The sequence below is a fragment of the Microcaecilia unicolor genome, unplaced genomic scaffold (genome assembly GCF_901765095.1).
Source record: "Microcaecilia unicolor unplaced genomic scaffold, aMicUni1.1, whole genome shotgun sequence".
In the NCBI taxonomy this organism is placed as follows: domain Eukaryota; kingdom Metazoa; phylum Chordata; class Amphibia; order Gymnophiona; family Siphonopidae; genus Microcaecilia; species Microcaecilia unicolor.
In genome coordinates this window covers 39,054-58,859 of record NW_021963201.1, presented here as the reverse complement: position 1 = coordinate 58,859, position 19,806 = coordinate 39,054, and the positions used below count along the sequence as shown (strand labels likewise).

The 19,806-nt window shown below is 42.7% G+C and overlaps 1 protein-coding gene across 2 annotated transcripts in view; it reads left to right on the top strand.

Moving 5' to 3' along the window:
* Nucleotides 1–19,806, top strand: part of LOC115459067 (adenylyl cyclase-associated protein 2-like) — a 125,867-nt gene that overhangs the window by 70,369 nt on the left and 35,692 nt on the right. For both annotated transcript variants that reach the window (XM_030188930.1, XM_030188931.1), the window contains exons 3-4: nt 80–180; nt 17,893–17,970. In XM_030188930.1, the coding sequence (XP_030044790.1) occupies nt 80–180; nt 17,893–17,970 (179 nt within the window). The remainder of the gene's footprint in view (nt 1–79; nt 181–17,892; nt 17,971–19,806) is intronic.

The following is a 19,806-nucleotide window of genomic DNA, read 5'->3' as shown; positions in this document are numbered from 1 at the left end:
AGAAACTTAGCCATGTTCTACACAGTGTAAAAGTCACAAATGTATCTATTGAAGGTCAGTAAATGTACTACTTTTGTAGGTGTCGCACCCTGCGTGGAAGCCTTTGACCTACTTTTGAGTGGAGCTGTAGCAGAATATGTCAAGAACAGCAAGATCATAGGTGGCGACACAGAGGTGCATGTGAGTACTCTTTTGCTGTTTACCAATACTTGCTGCAGGCTTAAAGACAAAAAAAAAAAAAAATGAGACTGAGCATATTCATAATTTGAATATATTAGAATAACCTGAAATATTCTGTGCTTAAATTAGACAGTCTGAAGATTTCTTCCAAACCTTGGTTGGATGATTTTATGATTTCTTTTCCCCTAGATTGTGATATATAATTCTATAAGAACCAAATGATGTTTAACCCTAAATTTCCAGGTTCATCATCAGATATGATTTGAAATTTGGAATAATAACTGATTTGAACATTAAAAACTGTGGGGTGTAATTTTTAAAACTGGGTGTCTATGAAAACGTTTTAAGTGCCTATCTTATCCTTATTTTATAAAGGTAACATATGTGTGTATGTTCTTTTATATTAAAAAGGCTGAGCCCTTGTAGTGCACAAATGCTCTTGCACAAAGTTTCACCTACTCTGAGGCAGATGCGACAGTGTACTTTCATTAGTGTGCATTAGGTGAATTATGTTCTAAATCAATTTAATGCTCTCCCAGGCTGAAGTTGGGTGGGAGGTGAGGTACCCTTGCTGTGGCTGGGGGAGGAAGGAGGGTGAAAGGAAGAGGGATGAGATATGTTCGTGAGCTAAATATATTGGGAGTTGGGGGGGTGGTGAGACGGCTGTTTGATTACATTTTGGTGATGATTGTTTTTGGAAATATGCAGGGGAAGGTTTTTGGTGCTGGATCTGTGTGAGCTTGGAATGGCGCTAAAATGTTGATTTGGAGTGATAAGAGTTTGGGAAGCATGCATCATCAAAGATGAGATATTCAAATCTACACATGGGATCTATCTATGATTTCAGCATGGGTGTAAGATCATATTCCTAAATGTTCAGGGACTCTCTACCCCAGTGAAGTGATGTGGAGTGGCATTTTCGAGGTAATGACCTACGCACACCAAATGCCAATTGGCTTGCATCCGAAAATGTTATTTTTCGGCCGCGCATATTAGACACATGCCAAAAATGAAATTACCGCAGGAGCCATGCGGTAGCCGGGCGGTAACTCCATTTTGGCACTCGGGTGCGCGTAGAGCCTTATGCAGCTTAGTAAAAGGGCCCCTAAGTGACCCTTTTACAAAGATGTGGTAAAAAAAATGGCCTTAGCACACCCTTACATGGATCTTTCTCATACGATAAAGACATCTTTACTGCGGCTATAAAATGACCAGTTTTCTATTTTTGATATTAATGGCCGTGCGCTAGTGTTGCCATTAGCATGCAGCCATTTTTTAAAATTACCACATGAGAATTTACTGCCACTTATTTTATAGGTGATAAGGACTCATGTGATATTCATGCGCTAACCCATTAAAATGCAGTCATGTAGATGAGCTAACTGTTTAGCACTGGAATGCCACTCTCTGCCCCTGACCCGCCCCCTCAAAAAAAATAGGAAAAGTTTTTGGCGCATGGTTAGCTCATGCACATTTAAAAGTTACTGCAATACTCCATTTTTAGCTGCATTGGGCATGCATTAGCGCCTTCTGCAGCTTAGCAAATAGACCCCTTAAACCTTATTGAATTCTACAGGAATAGTATTCTTCCCAAAATAATGAAGTTAGGGGCCCTTTTACAAAGGTGTGCCGAAAAATGGGCTGCGCTAGTGTAGGCATGTGTTTTGGGTGCTCGCTGATCCATTTTTCAGCATGCCTGTAAAAAAGACCCTTTTTTTAATTTTGCTGCATGTCCATTCTTGGGTCTGAGATCTTGCCATTGACTTAGCAGTAAGGTCTCACGTGGTAACCGTGTGGTAATCATCTACACACGTAGAATGACAATTACCGCCTGCCGCATGGCAGAAAATAAAAATTATTTTCCAGCGTGCATAGCAGATGCACATCAAAAATGAAATTACCACAAGGGCCACGTGGTAGCCGGGCGGTAACTCAAAATTGACAGATGTTGGGTGCACATAAGCATAGGCATGGCAGCTAGGCGTATTCTATAAACAGCCTAAATCTAGGTGTGGTTTACAGAATACACCTAGGTGGAAATATTTTTGGTGCCAGTTTTTCAGGTGCCATATATAGAATCCAGTTTTTAGTGCTTTCTATTTAGAAGTCAGTAGTAAACGGTCCAGAGCTAAGTGTAAAAGTGCCAATTAGCACGCATTATTTTCTGCACAGTAAGCACAAAAGGCCTGCCACATCCATTCTACACCCATGAAATGCCCCCTAACACCAAGCACAAAAAGTAACTGCACAAATACCACAAAGGAAAGTAGGTGAACAGGGAAAATACGCACATATAATTTAGACACAAACCCCTAACACCAGCTATAGAGCTGATGTAAATGCGGCAAAGGCGTAAGGGGGTCCTGGCGCTGAAGTTTTCTCTCTTCTGCACTTGTGGGGACATGATTACTCGGGTCCCGTCAGGAGCAGGAGAGAGAGAGACCCCAGCGCTGGGCCCCCCCTTGGAGGCCCAGGCAAGGGGAATTTTACCCCTCCTGTCCCCCTCTTCTCGGTGGCCCAGATCTGGGTCAAGAAAAGCATGCAACCTACGTACCAGATGGTATTTGTAAAATGTCCCACAAATTTGGGTACCTGAGGTTTAAAAGATAGTTATTATCTAACATCAACAGCAAGGTATTCCGCTTTTTCCAGACTAAAATCGTACTGTTACCTGCAGTGATTACATCAGAACAGTTTCCTCAAAACAGAATCATAGCTTCTCTGTCCCTTTTTATGCACAGATACCATTTTCCATAGAACAATTGCTCTGGGGCCCTTCTACTAAACTGCATTAGGCGCTTACCCCCAAATTATATATTTGGGTACATGCCCAGTTGGTGCACACAGTTTAATTGAATAACAAGCCAACTAGCACCAGAGTAATTGGTCACTAACAATCAATCATTGATGCTAATTGGCAACAGAATTTACATGCACATCTTTGTAGCCAGTATTATAAAGATGCATGTGTAACTTGTTATGAATTGATCCATGGAAGGGGCATGGGCAGATCAGGGGCATTCCTAGAATTTCCACCAGGTTTCAGTTGGTGTAAATCTGTCCTGGCTGTAAACGCTGTTCTATAAATGACGCCCAACTTGGAGCACCGTTTATAGAATAGCTTTTAGTGCTAATTTTATTTTGGTGTCTCAGTTTGAATCTAGTCCTTGGTTAACGCATGAAAACAGGCTAATGCTTTACACCTGCTGCCTGCCCTGGAGCTGTCCCTCTGATGCATCCTGCCCCTTTCTGATGCAATGTCCTGTTTTCATATGGATGGAACATGTCAGAGGAAAGGCTGATGTTAACAGATGGTGGGGTTGTAGAAAGAGGCTCATACTAGGGCTGGGGAAAAGGTCTGATGCTAGGGCTGAGAGAAGGGGGCTTGGAGATAACTTGGAGACTGGGGAAGAGAGAAAGCACAGATATTAAGGGATGAGTGTAGAAGAAGGGATCTGGTCTTGCCTGGAATGAAGAGGGTTTTCAGACAGGTAAGAAAGGTAGTTGGAGATAGGTCTGATGCTGGGGCTGGGAGGAGGGGGCTAAGGGCTGATGCAGAGACTGGGAGAAGGCAGAGGATGAGAAGGGGCTCAGTGCAGGTATGGAGGGAAAAGAGAGAGAGTGGAGTTGATTGGAGAGAAGGGATCAGAATGGAACGTGAGAGAGGATTAAAACAAGGTCTGTGCCAGAGCCGGTGGTTGGGAGGCGGGGCTAGTTCTAGACAGACTTATATGGTCTGTGCCCTGAAGAGCACAGGTACAAATCAAAGTAGGGTATACACAAAAGTAGCACACATGAGTTGTCTTGTTGGGCAGACTGGATGGACCGTGCAGGTCTTTTTCTGCCGTCATCTACTATGTTACTGTGTAAGAAGAAGGGCGGGAAAGGAAAAGTGTGGAAAGAGGGGAGTGAGAATGAGGAAGACTGGATGGAGGGAGAGGCTGAGAAATGGGAAGGGTAAAGGAGCTGGAGAAGGTGGAAAAGGGTTGAGAGGATGTCGGTATTCTAGGGTGCTGCCTTTTAAAAGTAGGGTTATTGCTATTGCTGCTTTATTATGACAGATTTTCTATATAGGTTGGAATGGATATTTTCCATGGTTTGCTTACTGGTCCCCAGTACTTTGGCAGAGTTGTTTTTTTATAGGAGCCGATCTTAATTTTTTTACCCAGGGCCCATTCACCTGCTGCCTACTGCCTACAGAACCCAAATCTTGTCTTTACTGAGTTAGAAGACCTGGGAAGAGAGATCTCGCTGCTGTAGGAAGTGGAGAACATGTACTACTTAACATGGGGTCAGCACATGAGTGAAGAGTTCCAGAAAGAAAAAAAGAGATCAGCTATGCAGAGCAACATCAGCACCTCTGGAGTCTGGTGCCTCCCTCCCCCCCCCCCCCCCCCTCTCTTTAGCACCCTTGTGTGTCCAAACTAACTAAGGAGGAAATGGTTTCTCTCATTCTGTGGATAAGGGTGTTGGTCATTGGTACACAAAAGGATTTTTGTCACATGAAAAAGAGGACATTTGCCTACTTTAAAAAAAAAAAAAAAAAAAACCAAATCTGGAGGATACACCTAAAGGAACCCAAAGGAGGACATGTCCTTTATTAAAAAGGGACTGAAGGAAACCCTGATCAACATCAACAGGGTTTTTACTTTACAACGCCCACAATCTGAGGCCCAAGTGTTAGATTAAGTATGGAATCTGTAAGAAGCAGAGAGGAAGATAATAGGACCTGGAATGACTTACCAGCAGAGGTGATAGAGGGCAACAATATAATGGAGTTTAAACATTCTTCGGACAAGTACAGAAGGCAAAGGTAACAAATTCACTTAAAGTCTGCACCTTGAGTATTGCGTTCAGTTCTGCTCGCCATATCTCAAAAAAGATATAGCAGAATTAGAAAAGGTTCAAAGAAGAGCGACCAAAATGATAAAGGGGATTGAACTCCTCTCATATGAGGAAAGGCTAAAGAGGTTAGGGCTCTTCAGCTTGGAAAAGTGATGGATGAGGGGAGATATGATTGAAGTCTACAAAATCCTGAGTGATGTAGAACGAGTAGAAGTAAATCCATCTTTTACTCATTCCAAAAGTACAAAGACTAGGGACACTCAAGGAAGTTACATGGAAATACTTTTAAGACAAATAGGAGAAAATATTTTTTCACTCAATGAATAGTTAAGCTCTGGAACTCTTTGCTAGAGGATGTGGTAACAGTGGTTAGTGTATCTAGGTTTAAAAAAGGTTTGGACAAATTCCTGGAGGAAAAGTCCATAGTCTGCTGTTGAGACAGACATGGAAAGCAACTGCTTGCTCTGGGATTTGTAGTTGCCATGATTTGGGTTTCTGCCAGGTACTTGTCACCTGGCTTGGCCACTGTTTTGAAAACAGGCTACTAGGCTAGATGGACTATGGGTCTGACCCAGTATATGGCAACTTTTATGTTCTTATGTTCTTAAGTGGTAGAGAAGCAGAGAGGAAGGCAACTGCCAATGTGACTGGGTCAATAAATTCCCTTGTATTTATGTAGCATGAGAATGATCTCTTGTTATGTTGTCAATATGGAGAGGGGTTAGTGGGGCAATATGAGTAAACCCAATGTGGAGGAAGGCATTTTTTCATTTCCTATCCAACCTTCCTTGGAGGACATGGGGCTCAAGGGAAGCACCTAGGCTCTGAAGAAAGGGTTCTAACCACCAAATTGTACTTCGGATGTAACCACAAGCAGAGCCCAAGTAAGGATAGTGCAAACAGAGCAATTGTCTTGAGGCCCCCAGGCTACAGAGGGCCCCAAACCTGTCTGAAGCTGATGGAGATACAGCCTGCTGGTGGGCTTTGGGGCCCCTCCCAAATTTCTGTCCTGTGCCCCAGTATGCTCGACATTGGCCCTGAAGAGACGCATCCACTGTGTTTGGGATTTGCCTCCCAACAGCTTCCAGAACCCAAAAGAAGGGTTCATGGAGCCTAAGGAGAGGTGAGTGACTCAATCTACAGAGAAGGAGAAGAGACTGGTATCAGAGATCTAACCATTAATCTGGAGACTGCGTGGACCTGAAGGAAAATGTTGCCTTGCCACTTTCAGATATGAAGAACTGGCATTAGAACAGCATGGAAGAGAATCCAGAAGCCTAGAGATCTTCTTTGGTTTTTCTTGTGTTTTCCTCTGTCTGAATGGAAGTGTGTTTTTACTTTTTTGTTCCTGTTTTGTAGATTGTTCAGTAAAACGTCTTTTTATTTTGATCTTTCATTCAGAGTGAACAATTGCCTTTTCTGAAGCTTGAACATTCTACCTGCACAGTGATAGTGGGACATGTTTAAGAAGAGCATCCCAACAATAGGCTCTTGAAAGTTAATCATTCCCTCCATCCACCAGGGTCCCAGGGATCATGAGAGTGGTTTACCAGTTCCAGCCCACAAAAGCCAACCCTGGGGCAACATCTATTATCATGAAATTATTAATATATGCAGTTGGAATGTCCAACACTGTAAATATGACCAGAATGAAAGGTCATAGTTTGCTTTATATCACCTCTTTGTATATGTTAAAACACCTCAAAATACAGTACCCTTTATTAAATCAATAAAGTGTATTTAATGGCAGTCAGATTTAAATACGGTTACAATCACCAGTTCTTTCAGTAATGAAAACCAGGAATAGGATGCGACCAAGTGAGGTTATCATCTTTCCATAAGAAACAGTTAAAGAAAAAATGGGGAAGATTAATTCTGTATATTAGTAACATAATACTACACACTGAAACAAAGGGAAAGCAGGGATAAGCTGAAGTCCTGTGGGCTGAGCAGTGAAAGGAGTTGAATTCAGACATAAGGGTATCACCAGGGTAGCATACAAAGGGAGGTCCTGCTGGTAGTGACTTCAGTCTACAATTGTATTTCTCAACTTTTAAAAAGTATGTACCACTTAATTTTTGAAAATTAATAAGGACTCCACTCTGTCCATCATCACCCAACCTCCCTCCTCCTCCCTACCTTCTGCCCATCAGTCCTCCCCACTATTTGCTCAGCATCCCCTCCCCATAGTCTGCGCGATCCTGTCTCACCCTACCTCTCTGCCTGATCCTGTCTCACCCTACTCCTCTGCCTAACAACTCCCTGCCCCCCTCCCCCCAGTGTGTTTCTTGCTTCTCTTGCTCCTAGCAAACAACACTGCATCCCCTATTCTCCGTTCACCATGCACCTCTCTCCCCACTTCCCAATCCTCCCTCACATGCCCCCCCATTCTATGCCCATTAGCAGGATCTCCTTTCCCCTTCTTCTGGCTCCCACAATGGTAGCAAGCTACAGCATCCAGGGCAAATAGAACCTCCCTCCCTCCTCGTTACCAATAACAGTGCTCTCTCCATTAGGCTGGCTAGTAGATGTATTACAATGACTTTGGGAGGAGAAGTAGACCAGTGGCAGAAGATGGTTCTCTCTCTCCCTTCATATCTTCAAGCTGAATAAGGCATCATGATGACAGGAATTAGCCCTAGCTCTCTCTCCTCTCTGGGCTAGCGGATTTAGGAGGGCCATAGCTGCTCCAAACAGGGCTGCAGAAACAGCTGCTACATAGTCTGTTGTCTCTCTTGTTTTATTTCTGTATGCCAGATGAACATTCACAGAAGAGGGAGAGCTGCATAGGTTCTGACTAGCAAGTATAGCAGAACTGTGCTGCTGCCCTGCTGCTTCATAAAGCTACATCATGCAAAACCAGACTGTCTGATCCCTAGCAGCATTCGCATAGCTCTTCCCTGTCTCATGTACCACAGGGACACATATACCATATGCTGAAAAACTGTGCTTCAGGCATTCAAAAGCATGGATTAATGAGACAAAGCCAACATGGATTTAGTGAAGGGAAATCTTGCCTCACCAATCTACTACATTTCTTTGAAGGGATGAACGAACATGTGGATAAAGGTGAGCCGGATGATATTGTGTATCTGGATTTTCAGAAGGCGTTTAACAAAGTACCTAATGAAAGACTCCAGAGGAAACTGGAGAGTCGTGGGATAGGAGGTATTGTTCTATTGTGGATTAAAAACTGGTTAAAAGATAGAAAACAGAGAGTAGGGTTAAATGGTCTGTATTCTCAATGGAAAAGGGTAGATAGTGGGGTTCCGCAGGGGGTCCCTGTTGGGACTGCTTCTTTTTAACATATTTATAAATGATCTAGAGATGGGAATAACTAGTGAGGAAATTAAATTTGCTGACGACACAAAATTATTCAAAGTTGTTAAATCGCAAGAGGATTGTGAAAAATTGCAAGACGACCTTACGAGACTGGGGCATCCAAATGGCAGATGATATTTAATGTGAGCAAGTGCAAAGTGATGCATGTGGGAAAGAGGAATCCAAACTATAGCTAAGTGATGCAAGGTTCCGTGTTAGGAGTCACCGACCAGGAAAAGGATCTAGGAGTCACTGTTAACGATACTTTCAAACCCTCTGCTCACTGTGCTGCGGCAGCAAAGAAAGCAAATAGAATGTTTGTTATTATTAGGAAAGGAATGGAAAATAAAAATGAGGATGTTATAATGCCTTTGTATCGCTCCATGGTACAACCGCACCTTTAATACTGTGTGCAGTTCTAGTCACCACATCTCAAAAAAGATATAGTGGAATTAGAAAAGGTACAGAGAAGGGCGGCGAAAATGATAAAGGGGATGGGACAACTTCCCTATGAGGAAAGGGTGAAATCGCTTGGGCTCTTCAGCTTGGAGAAAAGGCGGCTGAGGGGAGATATGCTAGAGGTATATAAAATACTGAGTGGAGAGGAACGGGTAGATGTGAATCGCTTGTTTTTCCAAAAATACTAGGGCTAGGGGGCATGCAATGAAGATACAAAGTAGTAAATTTAAAATGAATCGGAGAAAATATTTCTACACTCAATGTGTAACTAAACTCTGGAATTCATTGCCAGAGAATGTGGTAAAAGCTGTTAGTTTAGCAGGCTTTAAAAAAGGTTTGGCTAGCTTCCTAAAAGAAAAGTCCATAGTCCATTATTAAAATGGACTTGGGAAAATCCACTGCTTATTTCTGGGATAAGCAGCAAAAAATGTATTGTACTGTTTTGGGATCTTGCCAGGTACTTGTGACCTGAATTGGCCACCGTTGGAAACAGGATACTGGGCTTGATGGACCTTTGGTCTGTCCTAATATGGCAATACTTACGTACTTATGTACTTAAGCATATGAGACCACTCAGGGGTAGTATGCTGTGGGGTTGGTACTGACATATGACCTTATGATAAGAGAATAATTAGGGTCTAGAATTCACTGTGTAATTCAGGATTAAACTCTGACCTGAACTGAACCTTACTGATATAAGGGTCTTGTACTTGAGGAGAGCTGACTTCAAGATGATGAATGAGAGTACATAGCAGGCTCTATTGGCCATTGAGAGCTGAAGGGTATGAAGGAGCTTTGGGTTGTCAAAAATAAAGAAATAAATAAGGAAGCATTGAAAATGCAACAAATCTCTGTGTAATGTAAGTTAGAGGTAATTGGAGAAAGAGACTGGTACAGTTCTCAAAAGATATAATAGAAATGGTAATACAGTAAAAAAAAGAAATCAGGGGGGGGAAGTGACGTCACCGAGCCAAGATGGCTGCTTGAGCAAAGAGCTCTGGCTGTCCCACGAAGAAAAGTGGAAAATACAAGCAGTTAGCGTGACGCTACAATAAAATCAGCGATCGCGGACAATAGCGGAACATCAGGTGATCGAAAAACGCATGGCAGCTCGAACAATAAAGCACTCGCTGGCGGGTTTCGCGTACACGGGATCCAGCGCGTCGACACAGCAGGCTGCGGTACCAACAAAGAAAAGCAGCATGGCGGAAGGCCCAGCGGAGGAGCGGCCGGCTCAACAAGAACAGATACCGCAGGAATCCCAGATCCTCTTTACACAAGAGGAATCGCTAACGGGCGAAAATGAACCAATCCTAGAGATTCGAGACTGGCTAAAAGAAATAACAGGAGAACTGAAAGCCTTACGCTCTGATTTAATCACGTTGGGTGCGGATCTCAGAGGTGATATTGCTGCATTAGGAACTCGAGTAGCAGAAACGGAAGAGCGCTTAGATGACCAAAGCGAACTGCTGCAATCTGTAACGGAGCAACAAGCGGAGGAAAGGAAAAACATCCAATAAATATGGGACTAAATGGAGGATATAGAAAACCGCAGTAGACGTCACAACATCAGAATCCGAGGTATTCCTGAGATTCCCCTATATGCGGATTGTGAATATACAGTGCAGCAAATAGCAAGCGCCATCCTAAAGGAAATACAAATAGATAAAGATCCCTCGGAGATACAAATCGAGAGGGCACATCGAGCACTTGGAGCACCCAGAAATAATCAGCCGAAAGATATGATAGCCTGCTTTGTGGACTATAAGCTGAAAGAGAAAATAATGCAGGCAGCACGAGAAAAGCCGAATTTCAAATGGGATACACACCAGATTCAACTTTATCAAGATCTGGCGGCTTCTACGCTGCGACGACGGGCAGAATTACGCCCGATCACTCAATACCTACGCACGCAGAACATTCAATATAGATGGAGTCACCCCTTCGCCCTGCGCTTCTATAAAGAAGGAAAATTACACCAAATCAGAGAGGTGGCAGAAGCGGCATTGATATTCCCAGACAAAGAGTTGCACTCTACGATGGCGCCAAGACGGGAAATGGGGACAACGCGCAGAGAGAGACCCAGATGGCAGAGAGTGACAAAAGGAAAAGGACGGCTACAGCGTCAGCAATCGGATACTGCACTGAGAAGTGGAGATCGGGTGACTACTTGAACTTAAATTGATAACACAGAATCTAGCGACCAAGAGGCATTGCAATGGAAGATGCACGATGGCGCACACAGAATAGCTACTACTAAGGACTGAGAGGTAGTAAGTGAACTGTAATGCCACTGTTAAGTTAAAGCAGGAATATAAAGGTTAATGTGTTAATGTTACATTAGAGAAGAGTTTAAAATGTTCAACTATGTTTAAACACATACTGGGCTAACAGTACACGAAATAGCTAACTGATAAGCAGAGGGACACGGGACGGTCACATTTTACCCCAGCACACCTGATCCAAATATGACAGGTGATAACGGTCATGGGAGTGGGATACATGGGGATAGAGGGGGGAAATATTCACTGATACTGCTGCACCAAGATAGATATGGTCTTTTGAGGAAGAGGGGTTGCGAGAGTAACAGAGTAGGAGAGGATAAGGCAGACACTAACAAAGAAGGACACGATGGGCACTATTGACTTACTCACTATCAATGTGAAGGGCCTAAACTCCCCGGCAAAACGCCAACTCCTTTTTAAGGAGGCAATGCGTCTCAGGGCAGATATAATTTTTGCGCAAGAAACGCATTTGCTGCCAAAACATGAAAAGCTATGTAGACATGGGCGGTATAAGGATATATATTTTGCATCTAGTCACAAAGAGAACAAAAAAAAGGGGGTACTGATAGCACTGACACACAGATACATGTGGCAGGTGCGGAGAGTGGTGAGAGATAGAGATGGTCGATATATATTACTGATAATAAGCTTGGGGACAGAGGTCTTTACCTTGCTAAATATCTATGCCCCAAATGAACATCAGGGCTCCTTCTATGAGGAACTATCGGAACTTATAGCAAAATATATAGAGGGAGAATTACTGATTGGAGGGGACTTCAACCTAACACCCCACCCATCAATGGATAATTCCACACAGGGGATACGATATGCATGAACAGATCGAGCTAAACTACATACGTTTTTATCCAAATGGCAGATGATAGATATATGGAGGCATTATAACCCCACATCTCGTAGTTACACATATTATTCTGCAGTACATGCATCATACTCCAGAATAGATTTATGGCTAGGAGGGCGAGCTGTACTGCAACAGGTGCAAACAATTCAAATACAGAATAGAACATGGTCGGATCACGCCCCGTTAACATTACAACTAAAAAGTGCAACTAATAGACTGCCTCCCCCAACATGGCGCATGGATGATAGTATGCTAGCAGACCAAAATGTTATAAAACAATTAGAAGAAGATATAAAACACTACATTAGCGAAAATGATACGGGGGAAGTAGGAGATGAGATAGTATGGGAGGGCCTAAAAGCAGTCCTAAGAGGTCAAATTATATCACTGCAGGCCCATAGGAATCGACAGAAGCAAGCAAAAACACAACAACTACATATAGAACTAGAAACACTGCAAATATCAATGGCCAATGGAAATCCGCCCACTAACGCAGCGGAGAGATGCCACCAGGTACAACTGGAACTTAGGGAACTCCAGCTAGCAGAAGTGGCGGAAACCTTGCAAAAAACTCAACAAAGCCACTTTGAATTTGGTAATAAAGCGTCCCGATTATTAGCATATAAACTGAAGCAGCATAAAAGCAAAAATCATATTCATACAATAGAAGAAAGCACAGGGCAAAGATTAACTACAACTAAGGAAATTAGCCGGGCCTTTATGGACTTCTATAAACACTTGTATAGAGATGAGATTCACGCAGACCCTCAAACAACACAGACTTACCTGGAAAAGGTAGAGCTCCCCCAAATCACCCCAGACCAAAGCGCCATACTCTCGGCGCCGATAGAACTAAAAGAGATAGAGTGGGCCATCAGTAACCTACCAAACGGAAAAGCGCCAGGGCCAGACGGGTTTACGAATAAATTTTATAAGAGCTTTAGAAATCTATTAGCCCCCTTACTGGCACAAGTTTTAAATGGGATTGAGCATCAGGAAAAATTGCCCTACTCGTGGAGACTGGCACATATAATTATACTGCTAAAGCCGGGGAAAGACCCGAAACACTGCGGTTCATACCGCCCAATATCGTTATTAAACACAGATTACAAAATCTTTACGAAGATTCTGGCTAAGCGCCTACAGATGTTTATGCAGCAACTAGTACGAGATGACCAAACGGGGTTTATAGAGGGTAGACAGACATTTGATAACATAAGAAGAGCCATACATCTTATACAGGAGATCAATAGCACGCAGCAACCAGCGGTACTTCTGTCACTTGACGCCGAAAAAGCGTTCGATAGAGTTCACTGGCCCTACATGTTTGAAGTACTAAAGAAAATGGGGATAACAGGCAGCTTTATAGCATGGATAAGACAATTATATAAACACCCACTAGCAGCTCTGATTATTAATGGGGAATGCTCTGAAACCTTTACACTGGAGAGAGGGACAAGACAGGGATGCGCCCTGTCACCTCTGCTTTTTGCCGTAACACTGGAACCCCTAGCCCAGGATATTCGATTACACCCCAAGATACAAGGCGTCCACATCGGACAAAAGACACATAAAATCATGTTATTCGCAGATGATATCTTGCTTACTGTGACAAATCCTCAGGGTTCCATGGAGGGCATAATACAAACTCTGCAGCAATTTGGGAAAATAGCAGGGTTTAAAATAAATATGACTAAATCAGAATTAATGGGCCTGAACCTGTCCGGAGAAGCTACCAAGGCCATAAAACAGCAATACCCACTGCGATGGGCAACTCGCTCATTGCGATATCTGGGGGTCAATCTTACACCCAAATTAACGGATATATATGAAGCGAATTTTCCCCCTAAAATGCGGGAGCTATTCAAAGAGCTAGATCGATGGGAGGGATTGGAGCTATCATGGATAGGCAGAATACAAGCGATAAAAATGATGATCTTACCCAAGATACTATATCTCTTCATAGCACTACCACTACCGATCCCCAATAAATTTTTCCGACAACTAAAGCGTAAAACATTTGCATATATATGGAAGCATAAGCCGCCGCGAGTTCGAGCGGAAATGCTCTATCAATCAAAAAAAAAAGGGGGTATGGGAGTACCAGATTATTATCGATATTATCAAGCAGCACAGCTGAGGATATTGGTAGCTTGGGTTAACGCTGAAACAAAACCATGGCTTCAGATAGAAAAACAGTGGGTGGGTATACATCAACCAGCCATGCTGCTCTGGCAACCTAGAAAGCGTATTAGAGCAATGGCGGCACTTCTGCCAATAGCAATACAATCACCACTCCTGACCTGGAACACGATACGTCAGCAGCATTGCCCAAATAGAACATATTTCCGAAAGATGCACATTAGGGGAGCACCAGGTTTTGCATGGGAAGAGGGAGATACAGTGTATAAACAATGGGAACAGAGAGGGCTAAAACAGCTAGGAGAAATATGGGAAGAGGGGGTAGTACGTTCCTATGAGGAGCTGCAGGAGGAATATGATCTTCAACCACAACATTTAATTTATTACTCCAGAATTAGAAATTACATTCTTCGAAAAGCGAGGGCAGAGTTGCAGGGGGAGGAAACAGAGTTGGAACGGGCAATGGGTGGGAGTAGCACCAAGGGATGTATAACACGAATATATGCAGCACTATTAGCACATAGAACCCCCATACTGAAATACACACAGAGATGGGAACAAGACACAGATACTAGACATGATATACACAGCTGGGAGAAGGCATGGGGTTTCTTGTTAAGTAGCTCTGTGAGTAGTGCCATTATAGAGAATGGATATAAAATACTATATCGCTGGTACTACACCCCGGACAGACTAGCCAAATTGATACCAGAAGCGTCGAATCAATGCTGGAGGGGATGTACAATGAAGGGAGACATGCTACACATCTGGTGGACGTGCCCAAAAATACAAAGATACTGGAGAGAACTGTTGGACATGCTTAAACAAATACTGGGCAGAGAGTATCCACTGACAGTGGACCATTGCATACTACACTTTCGACCTACAGGACTTTCGAAACCTCTACATCGATTGGCCTCCATGTTTTTGGCAGCGAGCAAGATAGCGGTGGCATCCGCATGGAAGCAACAATCGACTCCCCCAGTAATGAAGGTTATATATAAAATGGACTACTTCTACCAAATGTCTAAATTGACAGCAATAAAGAATGGACAAGTAGCCCAATTCTTAAAAATATGGGATAAGTACAAAGAGTGGAGGCATCGAGCCGGGATCGACCTTGATGCGCCCCAGCTGATGACACCGCGGCTCTGAACGCCACTAAAAGTGCAAGGACCGAAATACATCATAAACTTAACCACGGGTGCAGCAGTGTTGGGACTATTGCAAAATGAAAATAGAAGAGACATATGGGCTGGGAGTTGGGGAAGGGAGGGAGGGGGGAGGGGATATGGGATTGTTTACATGTAAACTACAGCAATATACTTTGAAATGTATGTTCAAATATATAAATAAACATTAAAAAAAAAAAAAAAAGAAATCAGACAAAATTGTAAGAAAATACAAATGGAGATGGAGAAAATAATTAGAAGGGCAAGGTCTCAAATGAAGGAGAAATGTGTAGGGTATAGTGCAGCATCAACCAAACACCAGCTTGAATTTGGCACAGCTGAAGCAGGAGGGGTGTATACCCCATGGATGTAGGACTCGTCTTGTAGTCTCACCTGGGTTGTAGAGCACTAGTGTAGCCAGACAGCAAGTTTTGGGTGGATCAAGAGGGGAAAATGGGTGAGCATCTCTGTCCTGCAAACCTCTCCAAACCCCCCCCCCCCCCCCCCCCCCGGCTCCCCACAACTTAATATTTTAATGTTTATATTTAATAGTATTTGATAGAGCACTCCATCTGGTGCACAGGTCAGAGCAGTGTACAATCCATAAAAAAGAATAACAAAAAGGAACACCATTCAATAACAGGAAAGAATTAATCTCATGCACACTTAGCACATCTAAAAATTAAAATGAGATAAAACCTAAAAGTATAGCCTGACTGGCAAGGATTCCTAAGCCCCACCAGTTGAAGACCTCCTTTGAAGGTATCCAGAACTTTCTACTGCCCAGCTTGTTAGTTGCTGGCAATATTCCTGCTAAAAACTGAGCATAAACAGAGTGCCAGATGCCAAGCTTGGCAGTAGGGAGTTCTGGGTGCCTTCACAGGAGGTCTTTAGTTGGCAGAGCTTGGGGATCCCCATGAGCCACCACAAGGGTGCCCTGCTGATGGGTAGGCCTGAGCCCAAAGTGGGTGGGCCCCTGCACATCCTTAGCTATGCCACTGTTTCAGAAGTAGGAGGGATATTTATTTAAAGATTGGGAAGTGGTAAGGAGGCTTTATATGATCATCAAGGCTGCTGACAAGGTACGAGGTTTGATCATTGGGAAGGGGAAATTGGAAGACCTGCCTTTTTGTCTGATGCTGTTAGAGCTTAATGGCTAAATTTTCCCCTGCTCATTCCCCTACTATCAACCCCAGGAATGCCATCTGGCCCACCCATTTCTTGGGTTCCAAATATTAACTGGCAAGCAAAACCAGGCAGTTAAATTTATCCACTGAGCCCAATTCAGTTTTTAAAGGCGCTAGTCTAGCTTCCTAACTCCCAAAGTTAATCAGCTAGAATCTATGTAATTTTTTGACCCCGTATTTCTATGATCCTTTTCCTGGATGGTGGTTCCTAATGTGGAACCTAGAATAATATAACTATAATTTGGGTTGTTATTCCCAATGTGCATCACTTTGCATTTGTCCATGTTAGATTTCATCTCCCATTTGGTTGCCCAGTCTTTCAGTCTTGCAAGGTCTCCTGCAGTTTTCCACAGTCCACACACAATTAACAACTTTGAATTAATTTTGTGTCATCTGCAAATTTGAACACTTTACTTAGCTTCCCTATTGCCAGATCATTTTTAAATATGTTAAAAAGCATTGGTTGCAGAGCAAATCCGTATGATACTCTACAGTTCACCTGCCTTCATTGAGAGGATTGTCCATTTAACCCTATTCTCTATTTTCTATATTTTTAACTGGTTCCCAGTCCACAAGACATTGCTTCTGATCCCATGGCTTTTCAGTTTATTCAGGAGCTTCTCATAAGGGACTTTATCAAACGCATTCTGAAACTACAGATACACTATGAGGCTCATTTTCAAAGCACATAGACTTACAAAGTTGCATAGGTTACTATCAGGGGCATTTTCGAAAAAGAAAGGCGCCCATCTTTCGACACAAATCGGGAGATGGGCGTCCTTCTCTCAGGGTCACCCAAATCGGCATAATCGAAAGCTGATTTTGGGCGTCCTTGGTGCAGAGCTTGCAGACCCACAGCAGGAACAGACACCTGGGGGGAATTGAAAATGATATCCCTTGTATTGGTGGCGGGCTCTGCATGTTCCCCGCCCTCTTTTGGTGAAGATACTACCTGCAGAGAAGGAGAGCAGTTTTCAGCCCTTCCACTTAACTTGAGTAACCATACGTAAAATCATTTGAAAACTGGCCTCGTATAGAGCAGATGCATAATGGCCGTGCACTGTCCTCTGCCGTTTTCCAACCCATCCCTTTTCACACCTTAAGGCATAAAGGTATCCATGCACAGTGCCAAGACAGCTGCTGACTCTGAAGGAGCTACAGCGCAAAGTTATTCTCTAGTGGGTAGAATATAAATAGAATGCTGTATAGATAAAAGGGGGAGCAATACATGGGATGGTTCCCCCCCCCCCCTCTTAAAATTCCTCTGCTATCAGTACTGTGTGCTTACTCTGAGATTTAAAGTTTTCAGTTTTAGCACACTTTCTGAATGTGTGTGACTGGCCCAGTACTGCGCACAGCTCAGCTGAGTGCCTTTTTGAAAAAAACAGAGCTCTACTATTTTAATGTAATTTTTCTTCTGTGTGTGTGGTTGTTTCCAGGCAGAACTGGTGCAGAGTGCTTTCCAGATGCAAAGAGCCTTTCTAATGTTAGCTTCTCGGTGCCAAGAACCTCAAGAGGTAAGATGAATAGAATATTTTAAGAGATTCTGGAATGCACACACAAAGGGGGAGATTCTATATATGGAGGTGTATTTTCAAAGCACTTAGACTTACAAAGCTCCATAGGTTACTGTGGAACTTTGTAAGTTGAAAATGAGCCCCATGGCACTTAAAATCGGCTCTGAAATTAGTGCCGACTAAGTGTATTCTATAATCGGCGCCTAGCTTTAGACACTGATTATAGAATACACTTGGTTCATATTTCAGCACCTAAACCTACGCACATCCATTTACACCAACAAAATCTTGGTGTAAATCCCTGCACGTATATTTAGGCGCACTGGGCCATATTCTAGAACTAGGTGCGTAAATTATGGAACACCCACAAAGTGCCCATTTCCCCGCCTATAACCACGCCCCTTTTTGCCTGCATGCATTAGAAGTTCAGCGCACATTCTTACAGAATATGCTCAGCAACTTTTGCGCCTAAATTCTAATCTGTGCCAATCAGTGCTCATTATTGCTTACTAAGTGCTGTTATCAGTGCTCATTAGCTTGTTAAGTTGCATGCGTTGTTATAGAATTTGCACCGATTTTGGCGCAAATCTCTAGGCACACTCTATAGAATCTGGGGGGAAAGAACTTCTTAAAGCAAATCTTGTCTTCTGCAGCACAGCAGAGTTTTGTGTTCTGTAAATATTCTTGTATAGTACTGTAGTACATTGATTGCATCATGCAGTTACTAAATATCACTACAAATCCAGATACTAAAAGACACTGAATATTGTCTCCATGATACTCGGAGAAAGGAAAAGAAGTTGTAGTGGAAATTAAAAATAAGTGCAATTGGCAAGTACAGAAAGAAAAATATGCCTTTTTGGAAGACTTGTTGTTTTACTGCAGTGATTATGACCAAGAATAATGGATTTTTTTGAGAATTCTTTGAGAAAAAAATGATATTTTGGGAATTTTCTGGGTAATTACAGCAATAACTGTTGTTTTATATTACACTTCTTAAAACTTACTAGGGCAGCTGGGAGACTTTCTTTTCCAAATTGAATTCATCACACAGACGAATTAAATGGATATGGACAAAGGCAAATTCTTCTCTATCCAAAGTTTAAGACCCACAGATTTTCTATTAAGGATTGTGTAATTCTGATGGCCTACTTTAGAAAAAAATTGCATTGAAGTAAGGTACTATCATAAATATTTTGATAAAATCATAATACAGGAACAGTTATGCATCAGCTCTATGGCATTTACATGTATAAAACTGATTTTACAGTTCTGCAGTTTATACAGGTCTGTGCTGCAGGATGCATAGATTTAAAGAGAGTGTGATTTGAGCAGTCTGAAAAATTATACTTGTATCTCCCATTTTACAATAGTGATACCTGTGTGTGTGTATTTTTTTAAATTCCCTATTGACATTTACACCTGCTCCAAACTACATGTCTAGCTGTGCATTTGGAACTGGGGTGTCCTCTACTGATTGAGTGGGCCAATTGTGCTTACCTTAACACCATCTAAAACTAACTTTAAAAAACAAAATTCCCTCACTTCTTTAATTGGCTCCTCTTATATGTGTAGTCTTGTGAAATCTGGCACTTACATATGTAGATACCAGTGCTTACAGATACAAAGCCCTAAGTAAGGGCTCTCTTTTTTTTTTTTCTTTCTTTTTTTTGAACGTTTTTTGCAAAATCTGTGTTCTTTCTGTATGTGCCAGTGAATAGGTCCCAGGAAACAACAGGGCAGTTGATCTGCAAACTCCAACGTAATGCCCGACACAGGCTGTGTTTCGCCCATACTAGGGCTGTTTTGGGGGCTAATTAACTCCAACAGGTCTGT